Raw genomic sequence first — 20,432 nt, 5'->3', positions numbered from 1 at the left:
CTAATCTTTTGAGGGAACCAAATGGACCTGTGTATGACACTCACTTTGAAGGTCTGTTTGTGGGTGGGTTTTTTTTGTTTGTTTGTTTTTGTTTTTGTTTTTGGAAAGTCCTATTATGTAGCTCAGGCTAGCCTTGAACACATCCTCTTTCCTCAGCCTCCCAAGTGCTGGGATTACAGGCTTGCACCTGCTGCCTGCACTCATTGTATGTAGGACTCTGTCAGTGGTGACTCTTAAAGTGTAACAGACAGGTAGCTCATTTGTGCCTGAGCTCTAGGCCAAGCTGGTGTGACGTCTGGTCTCCTGGGGACATGGAAGAGGCACTGAGCTGGTTGGAAGCTGTTTGCTCAGAGACTCACTATCAGACAAACTAGAGGTCTGGAGATGTACCTCAGTGTAGAACCGTGGCTTACCTAGCATATACGAGATCCCAGGAATCATTTTTAGCATGAAAAAAAAAAAAACAAAAAAAACCAAACCAGAACAATAACAACAACAAAAACCTTGCTAACTTCACCAAATTTTAGGGCTGGATGTAGCTCAGTGGCAGACTACTTGTCTGGTATGTGCGGGGTCCTGGGCTCAAATCCCATCACTGCCAGCAATACATGAACACATGTATGCCTGCATACGTGTACATATGCATGCACACATGCACACACCCATACATGTATATATGCACACAGGCAGGCATGCATATATATATGTACACACGTGCACCTATGCACACACAAAATAAGCCTGGAGATGAGACGTACGTGGTGGGTTTCAGGGTGGCTTAACCCCTTCTGGTCCCATTGATTCTTTCAGGGAGCCCTGCCTACGTTTACCTCGCTGGGAACTTTGCAAGCAGCCGAGTGAGTTTTTTGTCCATTCCAGCGGCACCCAGCATTCCTACCTGTCAGTAAGAAGTAATGTAGTTTGGAGTCCAGCGACTCAGTCCAGTATAATCCCCTGCATTCCTGTGCCTTATCTAGAAACCAGCCCTTATATTTGTTGGCTGCTCAGAGCAGAGATTTCCAGAAGTTGGGTGAGGTGTAGGAACAGGAGAAAAGTTCCTATAAAGTTCTGAGCTTCAAGAAGGACGCCATTATTAGAGTGTCTGTAAAGTGTCATTTGTGGGCCGCAGCATTCTGAGGCACGTGGGACCAGCCCTCCAAGGATTTCAGCCTTTTACTATTAACCAACTTAACAGTGAAAGCATTTTTCGTGGCTGGAGAAATGGCTTAATGGTTAGGAGCGCTTGCTGCTCTTGCAGCAGACTCAGGTTCGGGTCCTCGCACTCAGAAGGCAGCTCATGTCTCCATGTAACTCCAGTTCTAAGGGAGCTGACACCCTCGTCTGTCCTCCACAGGTATTGCACATACACATATGCAGGCAAACACGTGTGCTCCTGAAATAAAACCAAGTAAAGTCTGAAGTAAGCATAATAGCTTCCAGGGAAAAAGGAAGGCATCCTGTGCTCCTTGAAAGGGTCTCATGTAGCCTAGGCTGGCCCAGAAGTTCTGATCATCCTGCCCTCTCCTTCAGAGTATGGGGATTGCAGGCATGCACACACAAGACTTCATGCATGTAGGACAGCAGAATTAAGATCTGTTCCACCCCTTCACTTCTGTTTCTTAAGATTTAAAAATAGTGTGTGTGTGTGTGTGTGTGTGTGTGTGTGTGTGTGTGTATGTACAAGTAAGCACAGTGCCCACAGGGGCCAGAGGTGTGGATCCCCTGGAGCAGTTGTGAGCCTGATGTTGCTGGTCTTGTTCAGGAGCAATACAAGAAAGATTTTAATTGTTGAGCCATCTGTCTAGAGCCCCTACTCCCCGACCTCCCTTTTGGCATGGTCTCTATTTAGTAAAGAGTGACTTCAAATTCACTATGTTGTCTATGCTGGTCTTGAACACCCAGTCCTCTTGTCTCAGACCCTAAGTGATGGAAACAGCTTCCTCATTTTCAGTCTAAAAATCAGGGATTAGTGGCTCTAAATTAGACACTTGCTTTAGGATCCATTCCAACTCAGATTCTAAATATCTGTACAATTTAGAAGTCAGCCAATGCTACCACCAATGCACATGTGCTAAGGGCAATTTGATTTTTACATTTATTTCTTTTTAATTGTTGTGCACCAGTCTTTTGCCTGTATGTATATCTGTGTGAGGCTGTTGGATCCTCTAGAACTGGTGTCACAGACCGTCGTGAGCTGCCATGTTAGTGCTGGGAATTAAACCCGGGTCCTCTGGGAAAACAGCCAATGCTCTTAACTGCTGAGCCATCTTTCCAGTCCCTGGCCTCAGAAGTTTGAATTATAGAGGAAAGTATCATTATGGAACTGAGAACTAGGTGTAGTGGGAGGGTGGAATCATTGCTAGAGGGAGGCTAACTCCCTTCTGGGAAGAAGGAATGAGGAAATCCTGAGGAAGGATGGTAACTCACGTCTCTCTAGTCCAAAGGCCACATTCTGGGCCCCTGAGCAGGCTGGGCTATAGATGACCTCCCTTTCTTCCCAGGGGTCCAGGCCCTGGGTGCCACAGTTGCATGCGTGTGGGTGGGGACTGGGGGTGGTTGGGAAGGAGTTGATTGAGGTTATTAGTATAAGGTTCCCGAGTTGTCAGATCTGAGAACACTCCTACTGGGACACTCCCAGGGAGTAGCCACTGGCCCTGAAGATAAGCCTCACTAAGGAATGTAGTCCTCATTCAGACCCGCCTGTCTGAGCTAGGGAGAGCACCATTCGGTTTAAGGGAAATTGTTTGCTGATCTGAAACTTGGTACGCGATAATCCATAGACCCCAGGAAGGGCTAGGGATATACCCCAGAGGTAGGGCACTTCCTAGTGGGTTCAGCTGCTAGCATTACAAAAAGAAAAAGGAAACAAATACCTCAGGGAATCATAGGCAGAGAACACAAGCAGATACTGCTGGAGACGTCTAAGCGGTCAGCGTAGAAAAAGGCTCGAGTCCCGGGAGACGAAGTTTTTAGTTTTCAAAGATGAAAATTAGTGCTTTTCGGGCAGGCAGGTCAGAGGCTCAGTAAATAAAGGTTATCGTTGCCAAGGTTGACAACCTGAGATTGATTCCTGGGGCCCACACAAAAGAGAGGACTGACTCCTACACATTGTCCTCTGACCTTTACACACATTACACACATGCCATAACAAGTGTGATCCCACCACAGTAATAATAGTAAATTATTTTTGGAAGCTTGGAATGACAATGTACATCTTTAATCTCATTTTCTTCTCTCTGTCTGCCTGTCTTTCTCTCCCTTTTCTTCAGTTTTTGAGACAGGGTTTCTCTGTGTAGCCTTGGCAGCCCTAGAACTCTCTCTCTGTAGACCAGGCTGGCCTCGCACTCAGAGCTCCTCCTGCTTCTGCCTCCCGAGTGCTAACACTTATAATCTCAATGCTCAAGGGGCTGAGACAGGAGGATTGATGTAAACTGGAAGCTGACTTGGGCTGCATAGAGAGACCCTGTATTAATACCGAAAACACATAATAAAAACAAAACAAAACAAAACAAACTTTTGAACCTAACAAACGAGATAACCCATTTTCAAAATGGGCAAAGGTTTTGAGTCAGTAATTTCCCAGAAAAGATGTAGTACGAATGGCTACCAGCCCAAGAAAGAGACTCAAGGTTTTCTGGGCTTGATTTCCACACCCAAGGAGATGGCATGGGGCAAGAAGTCTTACTGACTTAGGGCCTAAGGGCTCCAGCAATAGTCTGCACAGTGACCAGAGTGGTTTTATTTCACTTTTTGTAGGAGAGCTGGGCAGTACTAGGGATGAAACTGAAGGCCTGGCTCATGCCAGGCAAGCCCTGTGTGTTGAGTCATATCCCTAACCCAAGCCAATGAAAGAGTTGACTCACGGTGACATACCGCACATACCGGGATGGTATGCTGGCTATTTGACGTCAGGCTGTCACAAACCTAGATGTATCTGGGAAGAGAAAATGCCACCATAATAACACTGACTTGTAGGCAAGTCAGTGTGAGTGTCGTCTTGATTCGCAATGGACTTGGAGCAGTCTGGCTTCTGCTCCAGTTTCTGCTGTGACTGAGGAGTGATGGTGGATTGTTACCAGAATGTTAAAAGTGGAAAGAAAACATCTTCCCAAGCTGGCTTTTGGGCATGGGATTTTATCACAGCAGTAGAAACCTAAGTCAGGTGGCTGTCATATCCGGGGCTGCCGTTCAGTAATGGAGTACTTGCTCTACCAGTGAGGAGCTGGGGTGTGACTCAGTTACAGAGTTCTTGCTAATAGGAATATAAAATAAATGAATGACTTCGACCAACGGTTAAACACAGAACCAACCACATAATCCCTAGGTATGTAGGGAAAAAAAAAATCAGCAATGTTTATTCAGAGAAACAACGTGTATAGAAAAATGAGATTTTAGGTTTTGTTTTGTTTTGTTTGTTTCAAGACAGGGTTTCTCGGTGTAGCTCTGGCCGTCCTGAAAGTCGCTCTGTAGATCAGGCTGGCCTCAAATTCAGAGGTTTGCAAAATTCAAATTTGCCTCTGCCTCCTGAGTACTGAGATAAAAGGAAGTTGTTTATCCCTGCCCAGCAGATTTTAGTTGTGTACACACACACACACACACACACACACACACACACACACACACACACACACACCCTTCCCTTTCCTTGTCCTGAGCCATACCTATTATGTGAACCATAGGGAGAGAGAACAGGTTATCTACAGTCTAGCCTGCTCAGGGGCCCCCTAATCAACAGCCTTTGGACTAAAGGGTCAGAAATGAGTTTCTTTCCTCAAGGTTTTCTTGAAATTCTTCCTCTCCTTCTCTTCTTCCTCCTCCTCCTTTTTTTTTTTTTTTTTTTTTTTTTGTGTGAAATCAAAATTAATTTTTTTTTTTTTTTTTTTAAATTTTTCTTTTTTTTTTTTTTTTTTTTTAATTCCTTGGTTTTTTTTTTTTTTTTTTTAAAATTTTTTTTCTTCTTTCCTTTTTTTTTGCCATCTTAATATTTTTTTTTGTATTTTTTTTTTTTTTTTTTTTTAAGTTTTTTTGGTGCAGGGTCTCATGCAGCCCAGGCTGGTCTTGAACTTGTTATGTTGCTAAGACTGGCCTTGAATTCCTAATCCTCCCATTCTCATGTTCCGTGTACTGGGATTTTAGGCATGGGCCACCATTCGGCGCCTCTAGCCGTATTTTTGACAGCAAAACAATGAGATCACTTCAAATGTCCAGCAACTGGTAAATGGTTAAACAGAACAAATGTGTGCTTACCTAACGGTGAAAGAGTGAATTGGGTGCAGGCAGGCTGTGATCTGGGTGAACTTTGGAAACAATATGCTAGCCAGGTGTGGGGCACTGGGCCATACGCCCAGGGTGTAGGAAGTTTAGACACGGGGAGCACAGATTAAGGCCAGCCTGGGCTATGCAATAATAACCTTTCAAGCAGTGGAGCACAATAATAGTGGAGTAGGGAGAAAAGAAAGCTGCTTGAGGGACCGGAGTTCTAGGCCCAGCGGCATGCTTGTGAACATTGATGAGGTAGGGATGGCGGAGCCCAGGCCTTTCTGACCAGCTGCTCTAGCCTACTTGGCAGCTCCAGGCCAGTGAGAGACTGTACCAACACAAAGATGGATAGCACCTAAGGGATGACACCTGGGGTTGTCTACTGGCCTTCACATGTATGCACTTGCCTGTGTGCACATGTGCGTGCATGCGCGCACGCGCGCACACACACACACACACACACTCTTTTTCTCCCCCCCTCTCTCACATACACATGCACTCTCTCTTTCTCTCCCTCTCTTTTTCTTTTTTTTTTTTTTAAAAACAGGTTTATTTATTTATTTTATATGAACACACTGTCGCTATCTTCAGACACATCAGAAGAGGATATCAGATCTCATTACAGATGGTTGTGAGCCACCATGTGGTTGCTGGGAATTGAACTCAGGACCTCTGGAAGAGCAGCCAGTGCTCTTAACCTCTGAGCCATCTCTACAGCCCCCTCCCTCTCTTTTTCTTTCTCTCTCTCTCTTTCTTTCTCTCTCTCTCTCTCTCTCTCTCTCTCTCACACACACACACACACTCTTTCTCTCATATACACACTCTTATTCTCTCTCTCTTTCTTCCTCTCTCTCTCTCTCACACAGACACATGCACTCTCTCTTTCTCTCCCTCTCTTCTTTCTCTTTCTCTCTCTCATACACACTCTCACACACACACATACTCTCTCATACACACTCTCACACACACACATACTCTCTCATACACACTCTCACACACACACATACTCTCTCATACACACACTCTTTCACACACACTCCTCTCTGTCTCTCTCTCACACACACACTTGCACATGCACACACACACACACACACACACACACACACGAAAATAATGCTTTGTGTGAAACAAGACAGACGCAGAAGGCCACATATTGAATGTTCTATTTATGTGAAGTATCCACGATGAGCAAAATCTGTACAGGCCAAAAACAAGCTAAAAAAAAAGCTAGCAGAACTGAGGGATGAGGAATGGATGCTCAGTTTCTTTTTGAGATGCTAAAATGCTCCAAAATCTGGAATAGGTGATAGCCGTGCATACTAGTGAGGGTGTTAAAACGAAGAGCACGGAAGCAGACTCTCTCCTTCATTCAGCTGGGGATTGAACCGGGGCCTTGAACAAAGTAGGCTTGCACTCCTTGTCTCAGGGCTGTCTCCAGGTCCTGGATGCTTTAAACGGTCGTTTTGTTTTGCTGACAGGTTTTTGCTATGACACCGGGTTCTGGAGCTCATGACCCTCCTGCCTCAGCCGTGCTGAGGTTACAGGTGTGTCCAGTCATAACTGGTCAGATGGTTAAGGGCTGACTTCTAAAACAATTACACGGAGAGCCATTCTTTTCTGTAACTTGATGCTATCAGTTGGGGAAATATTTACACAAATGTAACTATGTACAGTGACTGTTTTTTGTGGTAAGAGCAACTAAAATCTCATTTCTCAGGAATCTCAGATACAGAGATTCCTTTTTTAATCTCTGCTATAACTTAGCATCATTAGGCTAATTTTAAAATTTTTGTCCTAGATTTTTTTAAAAGAATATTTATTTATGTACTATATTTATTTATGTGTATAAGTGCTCTGTCTGCATGTACACCTTCAAGACAGAAGAGGCCATCAGATCCCATTACAGATGGTCGTGAGCCACCATGTGGTTGCTGGGAATTGAACTCAGAACCTCTGGAAGAGCAGTCAGTACTCTTGACCGCTGAGCCATCTCTCCAGCCCCCCTGTTCTAGATTTTCAAGGCAGGGTCTCACTATGTAGCTGTGGCTGTCCTGGAACTCACTCTGTAGACCAGGCTGGCCTCAAACTCAGAAATCCACCTGCCTCTGCCTCCTGAGTGCTGGGAGCAAAGGTGTGCACCACTGTGTGTCCAGTACATTCTTAGACTCTTGAGACATGACCGTCTCACACATTGTTCAGTAGTTGTTTGATTCTTTTATCTCTGTATGTGTGTGTTTGTGGGTATGCACATGCACGAGCTTGCTCACACGTGTGTGCCTGTGGCTTTGTGGGGATACACGCACACGTGTGGCTGTGGCTGTGCGTGGAAGGGCTGCAGGGGTTATTCTCCATACCCATGAGATCTTACAGTGCTTTTCTTATAGTATCTGACGTATCTCAGTTAGTCATGTGACTTCCACGTTACCCAAAGCAGTCACAAGTGGCAGCTCTCCTTTGATAGTCCAATATTCCATCTATGTCCTTATTCCAAATGGCGAATACTATGGTGTATAAGTTTCTCCATAAAGCTGTTACTGAAAAGGAAATGGAGATTTAGTCCAATGAGGGGTAGCAGAAGGGATGTCCACAGGGTCAATTTGTATGCTTTTCTTTCCTGGGGGCCCACTGGCTGGCTCTTGGGGAGCTTTAAAGAAGCCCTAGATTGGCTGCCCTAGAAATGTATCTTAGAGAAAAGACTCCAGACATAGAAAAAATGTGTTTTCATAAATGTGTACCAAACGAAAATACAGACTTGGGTGAGCACCTCTGTGTTGCCTGCACACACACAGACCCTGCCTAGCTTGAATCCCCAATGCTGTTAAACCATCTTGTTTGTTTCGAGACAGGGTCTCATTATGTAGACCAGGTTAGCTTCCAACTCATAGAAACCCGCCTGCTCCCCTGCCTGGAGTGCTGGGGTTAAAGGTGTGCTCAACCACATTTAAACCAGTTTTGAGGGAAAAAAAAATTGGAGTTTAAAAAAATAATCCGGTAATTCAACTATAGGTCTTTTAGGAAAAAAAGGCAATGTTATGCAGTATTTTTGTTTCGAACATCTGTACAGTGTTTTATTTGTGATTTTGGTGTCTGCGTGTACTGTGGCATGCCTGTGGAGATCAGAGGTGCTGTGGAGGTCAGAATACAATTGCCACATGTCTCCCTCCCCTTCCTTTCCTTCAAACTCTCCTATAGGTCCCTTCCCAGTCTCCTTCAGATTCATGGCTGCTTTTCCACTAACTTCTATTGCGAATATATATATATATATATATATACACACACATATGTATATATATGTATGTATGTGTGTATGTATATGTGTATGTATGTATATGTGTGTATGTGTATATATATATATATATACACACACACACACATACACACACACACACACACACACATATTCTAAAATATAACCTCTTCAGTTCTTATAACGTTACTTCAGTTCATTTATGTCCTCAGGTCTGAGCCTTTGCACTCTTCCTAGAGAGAAGCACCCCTCCCACTGGGGCTCGGGCTTTTCCGCAGTTGCCGTGGTTCTTTGTGTAGGGTCGAGGCTTCCTGATCTCGTCCCTGCCCACTTCATCGTGTCCATTGGGGTCTTCCTCATCAGCTCATGTTGGGGCAGTTTTGATGGGGGACTTTATGGGTTAGTTGAACACTTTTTTCCCCTCACAGAATGTCACCATTTTGGGTGTGACTGCTCTCTGAACGGGTGTCTCTTCTCCGCTCAGGGCTGTAATCCTCTCGCACAAACTGGCCGGAGCAAGCTGCAGAATCAAAGGGCTGCCTTGAACCAACAGATCCTGAAGGCTGTGCGGATGCGGACAGGAGCCGAGAACCTTCTCAAGTGGGTACCTCTCTGTTTTTGCTGCCTTGGCCAGGAACTCTGACTCTCCTGAGGGACTGTCTGTTTGATAGACAAAGCCCAGACACCCTTGGCTGGGGTCTTGCTTTTCGGCTTTGAGATTTCCTTCTCTTCCGTGGTGTCTGAACAGGTCCTTCTCTTGCCTAGAGCTGAGTCGTGGTAAAGACAAAGATGTTTTGCCTACCCTGTGTTTGTGGAGAATTGTGATAGACAGTAGAATCACAGCTGTGATTGGGGTGTGTGTGTGTGTGTGTGTGTGTGTGTGTGTGTGTGTGTGTGTGTGTGTGTGTATGTGTGTGTGTATGTGGTACCTGGTGCCCGTGGAGGCCAGAAGAGGGCATTGCATATCCCCTGGAACTGGAATTGCAGATGGCTGTGAGCCACCATGCCAGTGTTGGGAACAGAACTTAGGTCCTCTGCAAGAGCAGCCAGTGCTCTTAACTGCGAGCACCTGTCTCTCCAGCCCCCAGTTATGGCCATGTTGTTTACAGGTCCAGTTACTGTCTTAGCCTTTGCTCCTGGGCGTGACTCCTTTCTCCACTGCCCAGAGTTATGCCTGGTGGGGTCAGTGCTTGGTGAATGTGTGTTGATGGACAAGGGAGGCGACAGCACGGAACATTTCTATTACTAGTGCCCACCTTCCGAATGAGAGGAGTCAGACACAGGACACGGGGGCTTGTACCTGTGGTTTCAGCTTCTTAGGAGGAGCTGAGGCAGGAGGATTGCTTGAACCCCAGGGTTTTGAGACCCTCGGGCAGGGTAGCCAAAGCTCCTCTAGGAAATCGTGAGAGTTAATGAGAGAGGCGGGGCAGGTTGTGCCCGGTACTCAGTGCTGTGCCGTGGAGATAAAATAGTTACTTATCAAGCAGAGCTCAGGAGAGCTGCACAGGTGTCTAGACAGCCGTAAATCCTCCCCACACCCTTAAGTGCAGTGTGCCAGCTTGCTAAGAGTGCAGGCTCTCCCCTCAGAGGACAGCCTTTGGCTATCGGCTCTCTTGCCTTCAGTCTTGGTGAGGTGGGGTCTCATTTCTGGCGCTTGGAGCACACAGTCAACCCAACTATCTCCCCAGCTCCCCTTCTCCCCTTCAGAGGCCCACAGGGGAGTTCTTTGCTTTTAGGAGGCAGGATCTCGTGTAGCCCAGGCTGGCTTAAAAGCTGCTATGTAGTTAAGGGTGACCTTAAACTCCAGATTCTCCTGCTTTTGCCTCTCCACGCGTGTATGTGCGCATGCGTGCATCCACAGGCAGAGCGTAACTTGGTGCAGTCAGTTCCCTCCTACCATGTCGAATCCCGGGGATCGAACTCGGGTTGCCAGGCTTAGCAGCAAGCCCCTTTATCTGCTGAGCCTGCTGACCAGCCTGTTTTAGAGTTTTGTTGTTGTTGTTTTTTTAAATAGCAAATGCTAGAGCTGTTCTGTCTGCCTTGCTCTGTTGACAGCACCAGCAGACACCCTCTCTGGGTCCCAGGCCAGACTCAGTCACACTTACTGTCAGGTTAGCAGTTGTTTGGGTTGAGATGGGGTGGGACAGGGTTGTAAATGATTCTCCTAGAGGCTGATAAACTTAGTGTCCCATGTAGAGACTGTTAGAGGAAACCTGGAGGTATTTATTAATCTGACTCAACGCACCTACGTTTAGAGACTGTTGTTAGAGGAAACCCGGAGGTATTTATTAATCTGACTCAACTGACACCAAAGCTTCCTGAAATCAAGGAGGGCATCAGGCCAAGCCTCACTCTGGCCCCACAGTGTCCCTGGCTGCTGCTATTAGCAGCAGGTAATTACTGTCATACGTTGGGCACGGCCATCCTGTCCTCAGATTGCCTGATGTCCTACTAAGATTCTGTGGTGAGGATAGAACAATTACAATATAGGCAAGAGGGCATTTGGGAAAACATTCCCAGAAATGCAGGCTTGGCAGTGAGAATCCCTGCCATTAACTGCACGGGCCACCATGACTGGGACACCATGAGTGGGGAGGTTTCAGGTCCGTTGAAGGTCCTCCCCGCCCCGATCCACGTCAGCCAAGAGTCAGTGAGCTTCCCAGTGCTTGCTGGGTGCTAGCTGGTACTTTGAAGGGCTCCAGGCTGGGCGCTGGTGGGAATCCGCCACCCTGGTTCCTTTCCCTCCCCTGAGAAAGGCAAGGCAGACACCAGATAGTATTTCCGAAGCCGAGAGATTAAAGCAAGTTACTAGGTCATTCAATTTTAACTAACTAGTCCTTTAGTCAAAGACCAGGCTGCTTCACCATTCCAGTTAAAGCTTCAGATTGCCTTCTTACACTGCTAGTTAGACTAAATCAGGAGAGCCTCACTCTGTGTCTGTGTACCTGCTAGTGAGTGAGTGGGCCAGGGCCGGGCTCCATGCAGAGAGCTGTGTGGGATGGTGGAGGCATATGCCATGTATAGCCCAGGCTGGCCTGCAGCATATAGCCCAGGCTGGCCTGGAACTGGGGAGATCTTCCTGTCTCAGCCTCCTTAGTGCTGCAGTTATAGACATGCCCTCCCCTCCTCCCCTCCCCTTTCCTCTCCTCCCCTTCCCTCTTCCTTCCTTCCTTTGTTTTTTCCTTTCAGAAGTCAGGCATCTGCCCCAGGGACTCAGCAACAACAAGGTAGTTATTACTAGCTGCTAAGATGTGACATATTCTCACTGTCCCCACAAGCCTCATATCCTCCCCTGTGCATGAGCTATGTCCCCTTGTAAAAGCCAATCCCTCCTCTCCCCTCTTTTTCCCTCCACCTTTGCCCAGAGGCAGCCGCTCTCTACGCCTCCCTAGTAAACCTCCCTCGTGAGATCTGTCACGTGGTGTGACTGACTTCATTGCCATTTGTCACTTAGATCATAATTCTCTCTCTCCCTCTCTCTCTCTCTCTCTCTCTCTCTCTCTCTCTCTCTCTCTCTCTCTCTCTTTCTTTTTTAAAGGCAGGATCTTACTGTATGGCCTTGGCTGGCCCAGAAATCACTCTGTAGCCCAGGCTGGGCCTTGCAGTTGTAAGGATCTTCCTGCCGCTGCCTCCCAAGTGCTGGGATCGCAGGTATTGCTGCCACACCCAGGTTTCATGTGTGGACTCCGCCAACTGAGATACATTCCCTGTTTTTTGCTTTTTGTTTTGTCGAGAAAAGAATCTCACTTTGTATCCCTGGCTGGCCTGGAACTCAAGCCTCTCCTGTGTCTGCCTCTCCAGACTCTAGATTTTAGGCCTGTGCCACCATTCTGGGGTTTAAAAAAAAAAATCTTAGGATCTCAGAACTTTTAAATATTGGCAACCAGTTAAGGGGTGAAAGCCATCCACTGACAACCAAGTAAACAGGTTACTTTGTGATGGCCAGGGCAAGTGTCAGGCTGGGGTAGCCTTGGCTGTCATGAGGTTAAGTGATTGCTCACATGGTCAGATCCAAGTGACTTGAGTGTGTCTGTGCTGGGGGATGCCTGAATCCTCTTTGGCCTTCAGACCTGATTCTCTGTCTGCCTTCTTTGAACACTGGGGACAGATCTGATGCCGTAGCCATGGGTCTATACAGGACACAGGGTGGTGATCCCCCCTCATACACACACATACACACACACATACACCCACTCACACACACACACACACACTCACACACTCACACACACACTCACACACACACACACACACACACACACACACACACACACACACACACTCACACACACACACACACACACTCACACACACTCACACACACACACACACACACACACTCACACACACACTCACACACACACACACATACACACTCACACTCACACACACATACACACACACATACACACACACACACACACACACACACATACACACCACACACATACACACTCACACACACACACATACATGCACACACACATACACACACACTCACACACACACTCACACACACATCCCTGGCAGAGTGGGCTGTGAGAATGGTTCTAGCAGAACAAACTGACAGAGTAAAGACAATCTGTCAGAGTCTATTGCGCTGTCCCACATGGGCTCTAAAGTATGTGGGAGACCCGAAGTCAGCGAGGAACCTGTTCTCACAGGGGCAGGTTTACTAAGAAGTTTGGAAGAAATGAAATTATTCTAAACTAAAAGTGAAGAGCTGATGCTGTTCAATCGTAGAGCCCTTGCATGCCATCCCAGCACCACACAAAAACAAATGGGGACACAGGATCAGAATGCAAAATTACCGTTCGTTTTTATACCGGACTTTTCATTGCTATGACAGACATTGGGGAGGGGGGGCCTTCTTCAAAGAGGCTGGATTTAGCAGGCAGTGGTGGTATATGTCCTTAACCCTAGCACTGGTGAGACAGACCCAAGAGGATTTCTGTAAGTTTGAGACCAACCTGGTCTACAGAGTGAGTTACAAGACAGCCAGGACTACACAGAGAAACCTGTCTCGAGAAACCAAAACCAAAACCAAAAAAAAAAAAAAAGGAGGCTAGATTTGGTTAGCTCATTGGAATTCCAGTCCTGGGTCAGCTGGATCTGTTGATTCTGGGCCTAAGAAAAGGAAGAATTAACCCGTGTCAGGTGCATGTGCCTTGAGGTACCTGGGCAATAGGGAGGGTAACTGACAGGACAGGGGCGGGGACAAGATATCACCTTTCAAAGGCATGCACCCAATGACCTTCCTTCTCTAACCAGGCCCCACCTCCTAATGTTCCCACCAGTGCCCCATAATGTCATCCTGTTAGGAATCCATTGACAGGTTAACGTTGATGAAGTTAAGACCCTCATGATCCGGCTACTTCTTCCAATCCCTTATCTGAGTACTGCTTAGAGACCTTCAACACACCAACTTTTAGGAAGTACCTCCCTCCATACCAAAGTGATCCTTTTGAACTTGAGGTAGAGGAGCCATTGTGAGATGGGAACTTTGCCGAGTAGACAAGGCCAAGTGTAAGGCTGGACTGTGATATGTGAGACCCTGACGTGAAGAAAAGAAAGACCCCAGAGGCTCCGAGTTGCAGGAAAACATGTATGTGTTCAGTAGTTGTAGAATTACTTAGTTGTGGCCTGCCTGTCCCTGTTTATGCTTGTGACTTGACTCATCCAAAAACGTGACTCTGGGATCTCATTCCGAATAGCTTTTGCCGAACGCGCATGCTCTTTGTGAGAACCTGACTGCGCATGCTCTTTGTGAGCACCTGACAGAGCGGACTCCTACCCTCTTGACGCAGGTCGTGGGTAGTCATGGTGGCGGTGGTGTGATTTTTCTGACTAGGAAAGGGCCAAAACACTCTTTGCCTGATGCTTCTCAGACATGGTTCAGTCGCCAGGCCACAGCAGCCTCAGAGACGCACACTGGATCACTACTTTAGAAAGGACACGTGCCTCTAAGAAGGAACATAGAAACCGTTTGTTTTCATTCAGAGAAGCAATCTGGGTACAGAGCGAAGGAACCGACAAACCTAAGCCTCCATCCTTGCTCCCTGACCAGGGCCAGATGGTTCTAGATTTGTCCAGCCTCTAGCCTGGCCCAGAGACAACCGGGAATACCCACCATCTTGAGAAAGCTTCTTCAACCAATGGAAAAACACCTCACCTGTTCAAGGAAAAACGCAAACCTTGGGACTGATTTCTGAGTCATCTTTGTGCCCAAAGGTCAAAGAGTCCTGGAAATACCCCCGCCCCCCCCGCCCCCACACCGTCCTGGCCCCCCACACCTTCCTGGCTGCCAGCATCTAATGGAAGTCTAATGGCTTCAGCATCGTTTACTAAGTGCTTGTCCTCGCCCCTACTCCTGCTGTCTTAACATTTTTATAACATCAATTGACTGTGAATGTTCAGATACATCTCTGCACTGTCTGTTCTTTTTCCAGTCTCCGGCTTCATGCTAATCAGTTCTGAACTGTGCCGATTGCTCTAGCTTTATTTATAGTGACCCGGTTGGTTTTTATTTTGTTTTGTTTGTTTCCCTGAGACGGGGTTTCTCCGTGTAGCCCTGGTGATTCTAGAACTGCAAACCATGCTGGCCTCAAACTCAGATCCACCTGCCACTGCTTCCTGAGTGCTGGGCTCAAAGGTGTGATCCACCACCGCCTGCCTGACTGTAGTGGTGTGTTTAGTCAGACAGACCGTGTCCTCCAACTTTGCTTTTCTTTCTCAAAATCGTTTGGCTCTTCTTGGTTCTCTGAAGCTCTATATACGTTTTAGGACACCCCCCCTTCCCTCTTCCTCCCTCCTTCTCTCGGTCCCTTCCTCCCTCCTCCTGCTCCCTTTCTTTCTGTGCTAGGTCTCAGTGCCTTACTCTCCCACTGGGGTTATTAAGCTGGGCTTGGTGGCTCAGCCTGTCATCTCAGCACTTGGGATGGTGAGGAAGGAAGGAAAGAAGAGAGGGAGGGAGGGAAAGAAGTTCGGGTTGGGAGTACACCTCAGAGATACAGAACTTTCCCAGCATGTACAAAACCCTGGGTCCATCCCTAGCACCTGGGAAAGGAAGAAAAATAAATAAATAAAACCTTAATAGGACTGTGTTGGCTTTGTTCAGAAGAGGGGAGCAATGGGTCTTTCACCAGTAAACATTTTGTTGCCCGTCAGCTTTTATGGATGGACGCTCTTGGGACAGAGAGCTGTGAGGCACCGGCCATGAGTGCTGGGAACCCAACCTGGGTCCCCTGCCAGAACAGTGCGTGCTCTTAACCACTGAGCCATCTCTCCAACCTTGTACCTCATTCGTGGTCGGTTGATTTGTTTTTTGGAGAGACAGCCACACTCCGTAGCCCAGGCTGGCCTGAAACTCTTCTGTCTCTGCCTCCCAAGTGTTTAGGAGGTAATTTGTGACCTGTTTAGTGGGTGGTGGAGAGCAGGAATTTTTGGTTCGTGTTTGGGTCTTTTTTTTTTTTCGGAGCTGGGGACCGAACCCAGGGCCTTACGCTTGCTAGGCAAGCGCTCTACCACTGAGCTAAATCCCCAACCCCTGTGTTTGGGTCTTCTTAAGGCTCATTTCTCTAAGGATTCATGCTGAATAGTATGCCAGTGTTGCCAGTCACATCTTATGTCCATGTACTGGCTGGTGTGGTCAGGATGCTGTCGGTACCCGGGGTCTCTGAGATAGCTCATCTGATAGTCACCCCCTGAGATTCCTTGTAAAGATTGCTCAGCAAGGACACTGGCTGAAAGTCTCCCCCTGCGCCCTCTCTCTCTCCAGAGTCACCACGAACCAGAAGGTGCGGGAACAGGTTCGCCTGGAGCTGAGCTTTGTCAACTCAGACCTGCAGATGCTGAAGGAAGAGCTGGAGGGGCTCAACATCTCCGTGGGAGTGTACCAAGGCACCGAGTGAGTAAGCCAGTGCCTTCCAGATACTCCCTGAGCACGAGAGTGCGTCTGCATCCAGGATGCCATACTGAACTGGGGTACAAGGGGTGAGCCTATAAGGACTAGACTGTGAATTAAATACCAAAAAAGCATAAACTGATTTCATGCACATATATGAAAAGTAGAGGGCTCTTCTGAATTCCCATAGAAGGGATTCTTCAGAAATGGACCCTGCTAAATATTTGAGAAATGAATGCTGAGATTCAAAACCATTCTTTGGGGTGGGGGAGTATTGGCACTCAGGAAAACACAGAGATTCCTCTGCTCACTGTATGTGAACCATGGGGTGGGGGAGCTAGTGGAGAAACGCCCATATTTAAGAATAAATACCTAACCGGGTCTGATAAGCTGAGATGGGGGATCATGAGTTTGAGGCCAGCCTGGGTTATATAACTAGATACTTTAGCAAAGTAAAATTAAAATGGGCAGGCGGTGTAGCTCAGTGGTAGAGCCCCTGCCTAGAATCCCCCAGGGAGGGGCAGGGAGCATGGCTCAGTGGTAGAGCCCCTGCCTAGAATCCCCCAGGGAGGGGCTGGGAGCGTGGCTCAGTGGTAGAGCCCCTGCTTAGGAGGGGTAGTGAGTGGTAGAGCAAAACCAAAATAAAAAGAAAATGCCTCAAGGAAGTGGTTCCTGCACAGGGAGGCTGTGCTGTCTCAAGAAGTGGGTGAGCCTGAGTGGAAACAAGAAATGGCTTCCTAGAATTTTGAGTCACCTTGGAATGTGCATTTCCCAATACTAATCCTCTGTATGTCACCTGGGGCCTTTCTCAAAGGTGGACACAAGTCCGCATGCCTGGAACCCTGCTAGATCTTTAGCCAGTGACATCTGTGCTTGTCTGGCTCACCTGTGGGCTCCCAATGCAGTTTCAAAAAACCAGTGAGAACAAACAAAACCTACGGATCCCACCCCCATTCCTTCCACAGAGTTCTCTCAGCCTGTGCTTTGCTACTAGATTCCAGTGTTTTGTCTGTCAGGGCTAAGAGGCTCAAACATTCCAGGCAAGGTAGTATGCACAGGCACTGTGCACAGTCTGGTCTCCTGTTAGCTGTGCTGAAGAGGTGGGGGTGGGGGTTGTCCTTCAACAGAGTAGGGGGCTTTCAACCCCTTGTGACCACTCCTCACAGTAGCTTCAGTTAGTCTCCTGTGTCACTGGGAAAAGTTGGGACACATGAGGATTCCAAGTGACGCCTTGTATTATTTTCCAAATGAATTGTCTCTTGGTACCTTAGATCTGAGCGCTTCGGTGAGGTGGGCAGAAAAGACAGCATCTCACTATGCAAATGAGAAAACTCAGAGAGGCTCAGGCCCCAGAGGACATGTTAGTGCCAGCCTGGGGTTGGCTCTTCAGCTTCCTCTTCTCACTGGGCCAATCACTGGGTGCAGGACGACTCCAGGACTTGGAAGAATAAGAGCGAGACTTAGCTTCCCCCAGGGTCCAGTCTTCCGGCAGGCTCTGGGGAGGCCACATACCTACCTGGGTTGGGTCTCACCTGCCTTTAGCACTGGTGTGCTACAGAGTCAGTGTCAGCTTTCAGCTATGGTCCACTCAACCCTGCCCAGCATTCCTGGCCTGCTCTCTGGGGCTGGGCTCAGCAGCCCATGGAGGTCTCTTGTTACAGGTCAAAGAGCTAAATCCCTATTTGCAGAACCCAGCACTTCCTTCTGGCCCTACCCTTAGGAATGTAGGTCCTGGGAGCATTTGCAGGTCAACCTGTGAGGTGACTCAGTGGCCTCTGGGGATGTGTGCAATAAGATATATGGCATGATGTGCCCCTAAAAGAAGAGCGCCTTGAAAGCCCCGGGTTCTCTCATAGGAGATGTTGGGGGCAGGGAAGGGTGCTGTGGTGAAGAGTGGACGGTGCGGTGGTTGTAGTCTAGAGGGAAGCCCAGTGCAGCAGCAAAGATGCATGCACCCAGGGAGAGAGCAGCAAACATGGGCCTTGTGCACACGGGCAGCCCTATTAGTAACCCTAGCAACTGAAATGAATTAGACCAACACAGTAGGGCTTCATTGAGTTAGGCTGTCATGTCATCTTAAGATGCTGGGAGCTTGGGCTGGAGAGATGGCTCAGCGGTTAAGAGCACTGACTGCTCTTCCAGAGGTCCTGAGTTCAAATCCCAGCAACCACGTGGCGGCTGACAGCCATCTGTAATGGGAATCCGATGCCCTCTTCCGGTGTGTCTGCAGATGGCTATAGTGTACTCATATAAAAATAAATAAATCTTCTTTAAAAAAAGATTCTGGGAGCCAATATTCAGAGAAAAGGAAGGGGTGCTGGCTGACCTAGAGGTTGGGAGTTGGGCCGTTAGAGGCCAGGCCTGGGTTGCAGAGGGACTGTACGGGGCAGGCTGTTCATGACCCCTGTATGTTCTTTATAGGGAAGCCTTCACCATTCCTCTGATTCCTCTCGGCCTGAAGGAAACCAAAGAAGTTGACTTTTCCATCGTCTTCAAGGTACGTCTCAAACAATGGGCACTGGGCCAGGGAGGGGAATGAAATAACATATTCTTTGCAGCGGCTTTAGGCGCCATGACTCAAATGTCAATTGACGTCTGCAAGGTGACCCTGAGACCTCACTTGGGCCACTTACAAGGAAGATTTTGTGTATTTGCTCCTCTGAAAATCTTGCTGTCTTCTCTGGTGGCCTCTGACACCCTGTCTGTCCCTTTTATTGTGCTGGGGTGGAACTCAGGACCTTGTGCATGCGAGGAAAGTGCTCTCCAGTGACCTATGTTCTTAGCCTGTCTTTGGTGACTTTGTAACTCCTTTTGTGTGCCCGACAGAGGCAGATTATACTCTATGTTGTGTCTTTATTTAAAAAAAAAAATACATTCATTTATGTGTGGATACGTCCATGTGTGTGCACGTATCTTTCTTTCCCCCTCTCTTTGTGTGAGTGTGTGTGTGTGTGTATGTGTGTGTGTGAGTGTGTGTGTGTGAGTGTGTGTGTGAGTGAGTGTGTGTGTGTAAGTGTGTGAGTGTGTGTGCAATCCTTTATGGGTGTATAGAATTCAGAGAAGAATTTGCAGTTGGTTCTCTCCTTTCTTGCATCACTCGGGTCCCAGGAATAGAACTCAGGTCATCAGGCTTGGCAGAAGGCGCCTTTTCCCTCTACACTACCTTGCTATTCTTTTTAATTGAGCCAGTCTCACTGTGTAGCCCAAGCTGGAACTATCTTATGCAGCCTTTGGAGACCAGAGGGGATAGGATCCCATGGAACTGGGTGCCAGGCAGCTGTAGGCTGGCTAATGTTTGTGCTAACCTACCCAGATCCTCTGTAAGGGCAGTAAATAGTTTGAACCTTGGGTCATCACTGACTGCTCAAAATGTATCTTTCAGAGAAAAGTTGGTTGATACTTTGAAAAGTTATGTCTTTGTCCTCTGTTCTTAAGCAGAGGCTGTCATCTCTCAATATAAATAAGCCCTAACCAGGGACATTTAAATCATTACTTGTTTATTATTATTAGTATGGTTGTTATTATTGTGTGTATGGATGTTTGCCTGCATATGTGTATGCGCAGCATGTGCATGCAGTACCAGCAGGGGCCAGGAGAGAGTGGTAGATCCCCTGGAATTAGAGTTAATGATGGTTGTAAGCCACTGCCGTGTGGGTGCTGGAAAATGAACCCAGGTCCTCAGCAAGAGCAACTTTTAGCCACTAAGTCATGTCTCCAGCCCAACCCCCAAGCACACACCAAGACAGGGTTTCTCTGTAGCATTGACTGTCCTGGAACAACTCACACTGTAGACCAGGCTAGCCTCAAACTCAAAGATACACCTACCTGACTTTGCCTCCCCAGTGCTGGGACTAAAGGCTTGTGCCACCACACCCAGACCCTAGTTTTTTGTTTTCTTTTCTTTCTTCTTCTTTTTTAAAAACTTCTGCTCTGCTCTGTTCAAATCCAGCCCACATCTCTGCGAGAGGGGTATACTCCAGTTGGGGAAGGGCAGGTAGGAGTAGGTGTAGCTTAGCTCCAGAG

The 20,432-nt window shown here is 47.6% G+C and overlaps 1 protein-coding gene across 1 annotated transcript in view; it reads left to right on the top strand.

Moving 5' to 3' along the window:
* Positions 1 to 20,432, top strand: part of Rhpn2 (rhophilin Rho GTPase binding protein 2) — a 59,214-nt gene that overhangs the window by 11,194 nt on the left and 27,588 nt on the right. Inside the window, exons 2-4 of the mRNA XM_032893857.1 lie at positions 8,991 to 9,106; positions 16,284 to 16,412; positions 18,831 to 18,906. Coding sequence (XP_032749748.1) covers positions 8,991 to 9,106; positions 16,284 to 16,412; positions 18,831 to 18,906 — 321 coding nt within the window. The remainder of the gene's footprint in view (positions 1 to 8,990; positions 9,107 to 16,283; positions 16,413 to 18,830; positions 18,907 to 20,432) is intronic.

The sequence above is a fragment of the Rattus rattus genome, chromosome 2, assembly GCF_011064425.1.
Source record: "Rattus rattus isolate New Zealand chromosome 2, Rrattus_CSIRO_v1, whole genome shotgun sequence".
Classification (NCBI taxonomy): Eukaryota; Metazoa; Chordata; class Mammalia; order Rodentia; family Muridae; genus Rattus; species Rattus rattus.
This window is presented reverse-complemented; position numbering and strand designations above follow the sequence as displayed.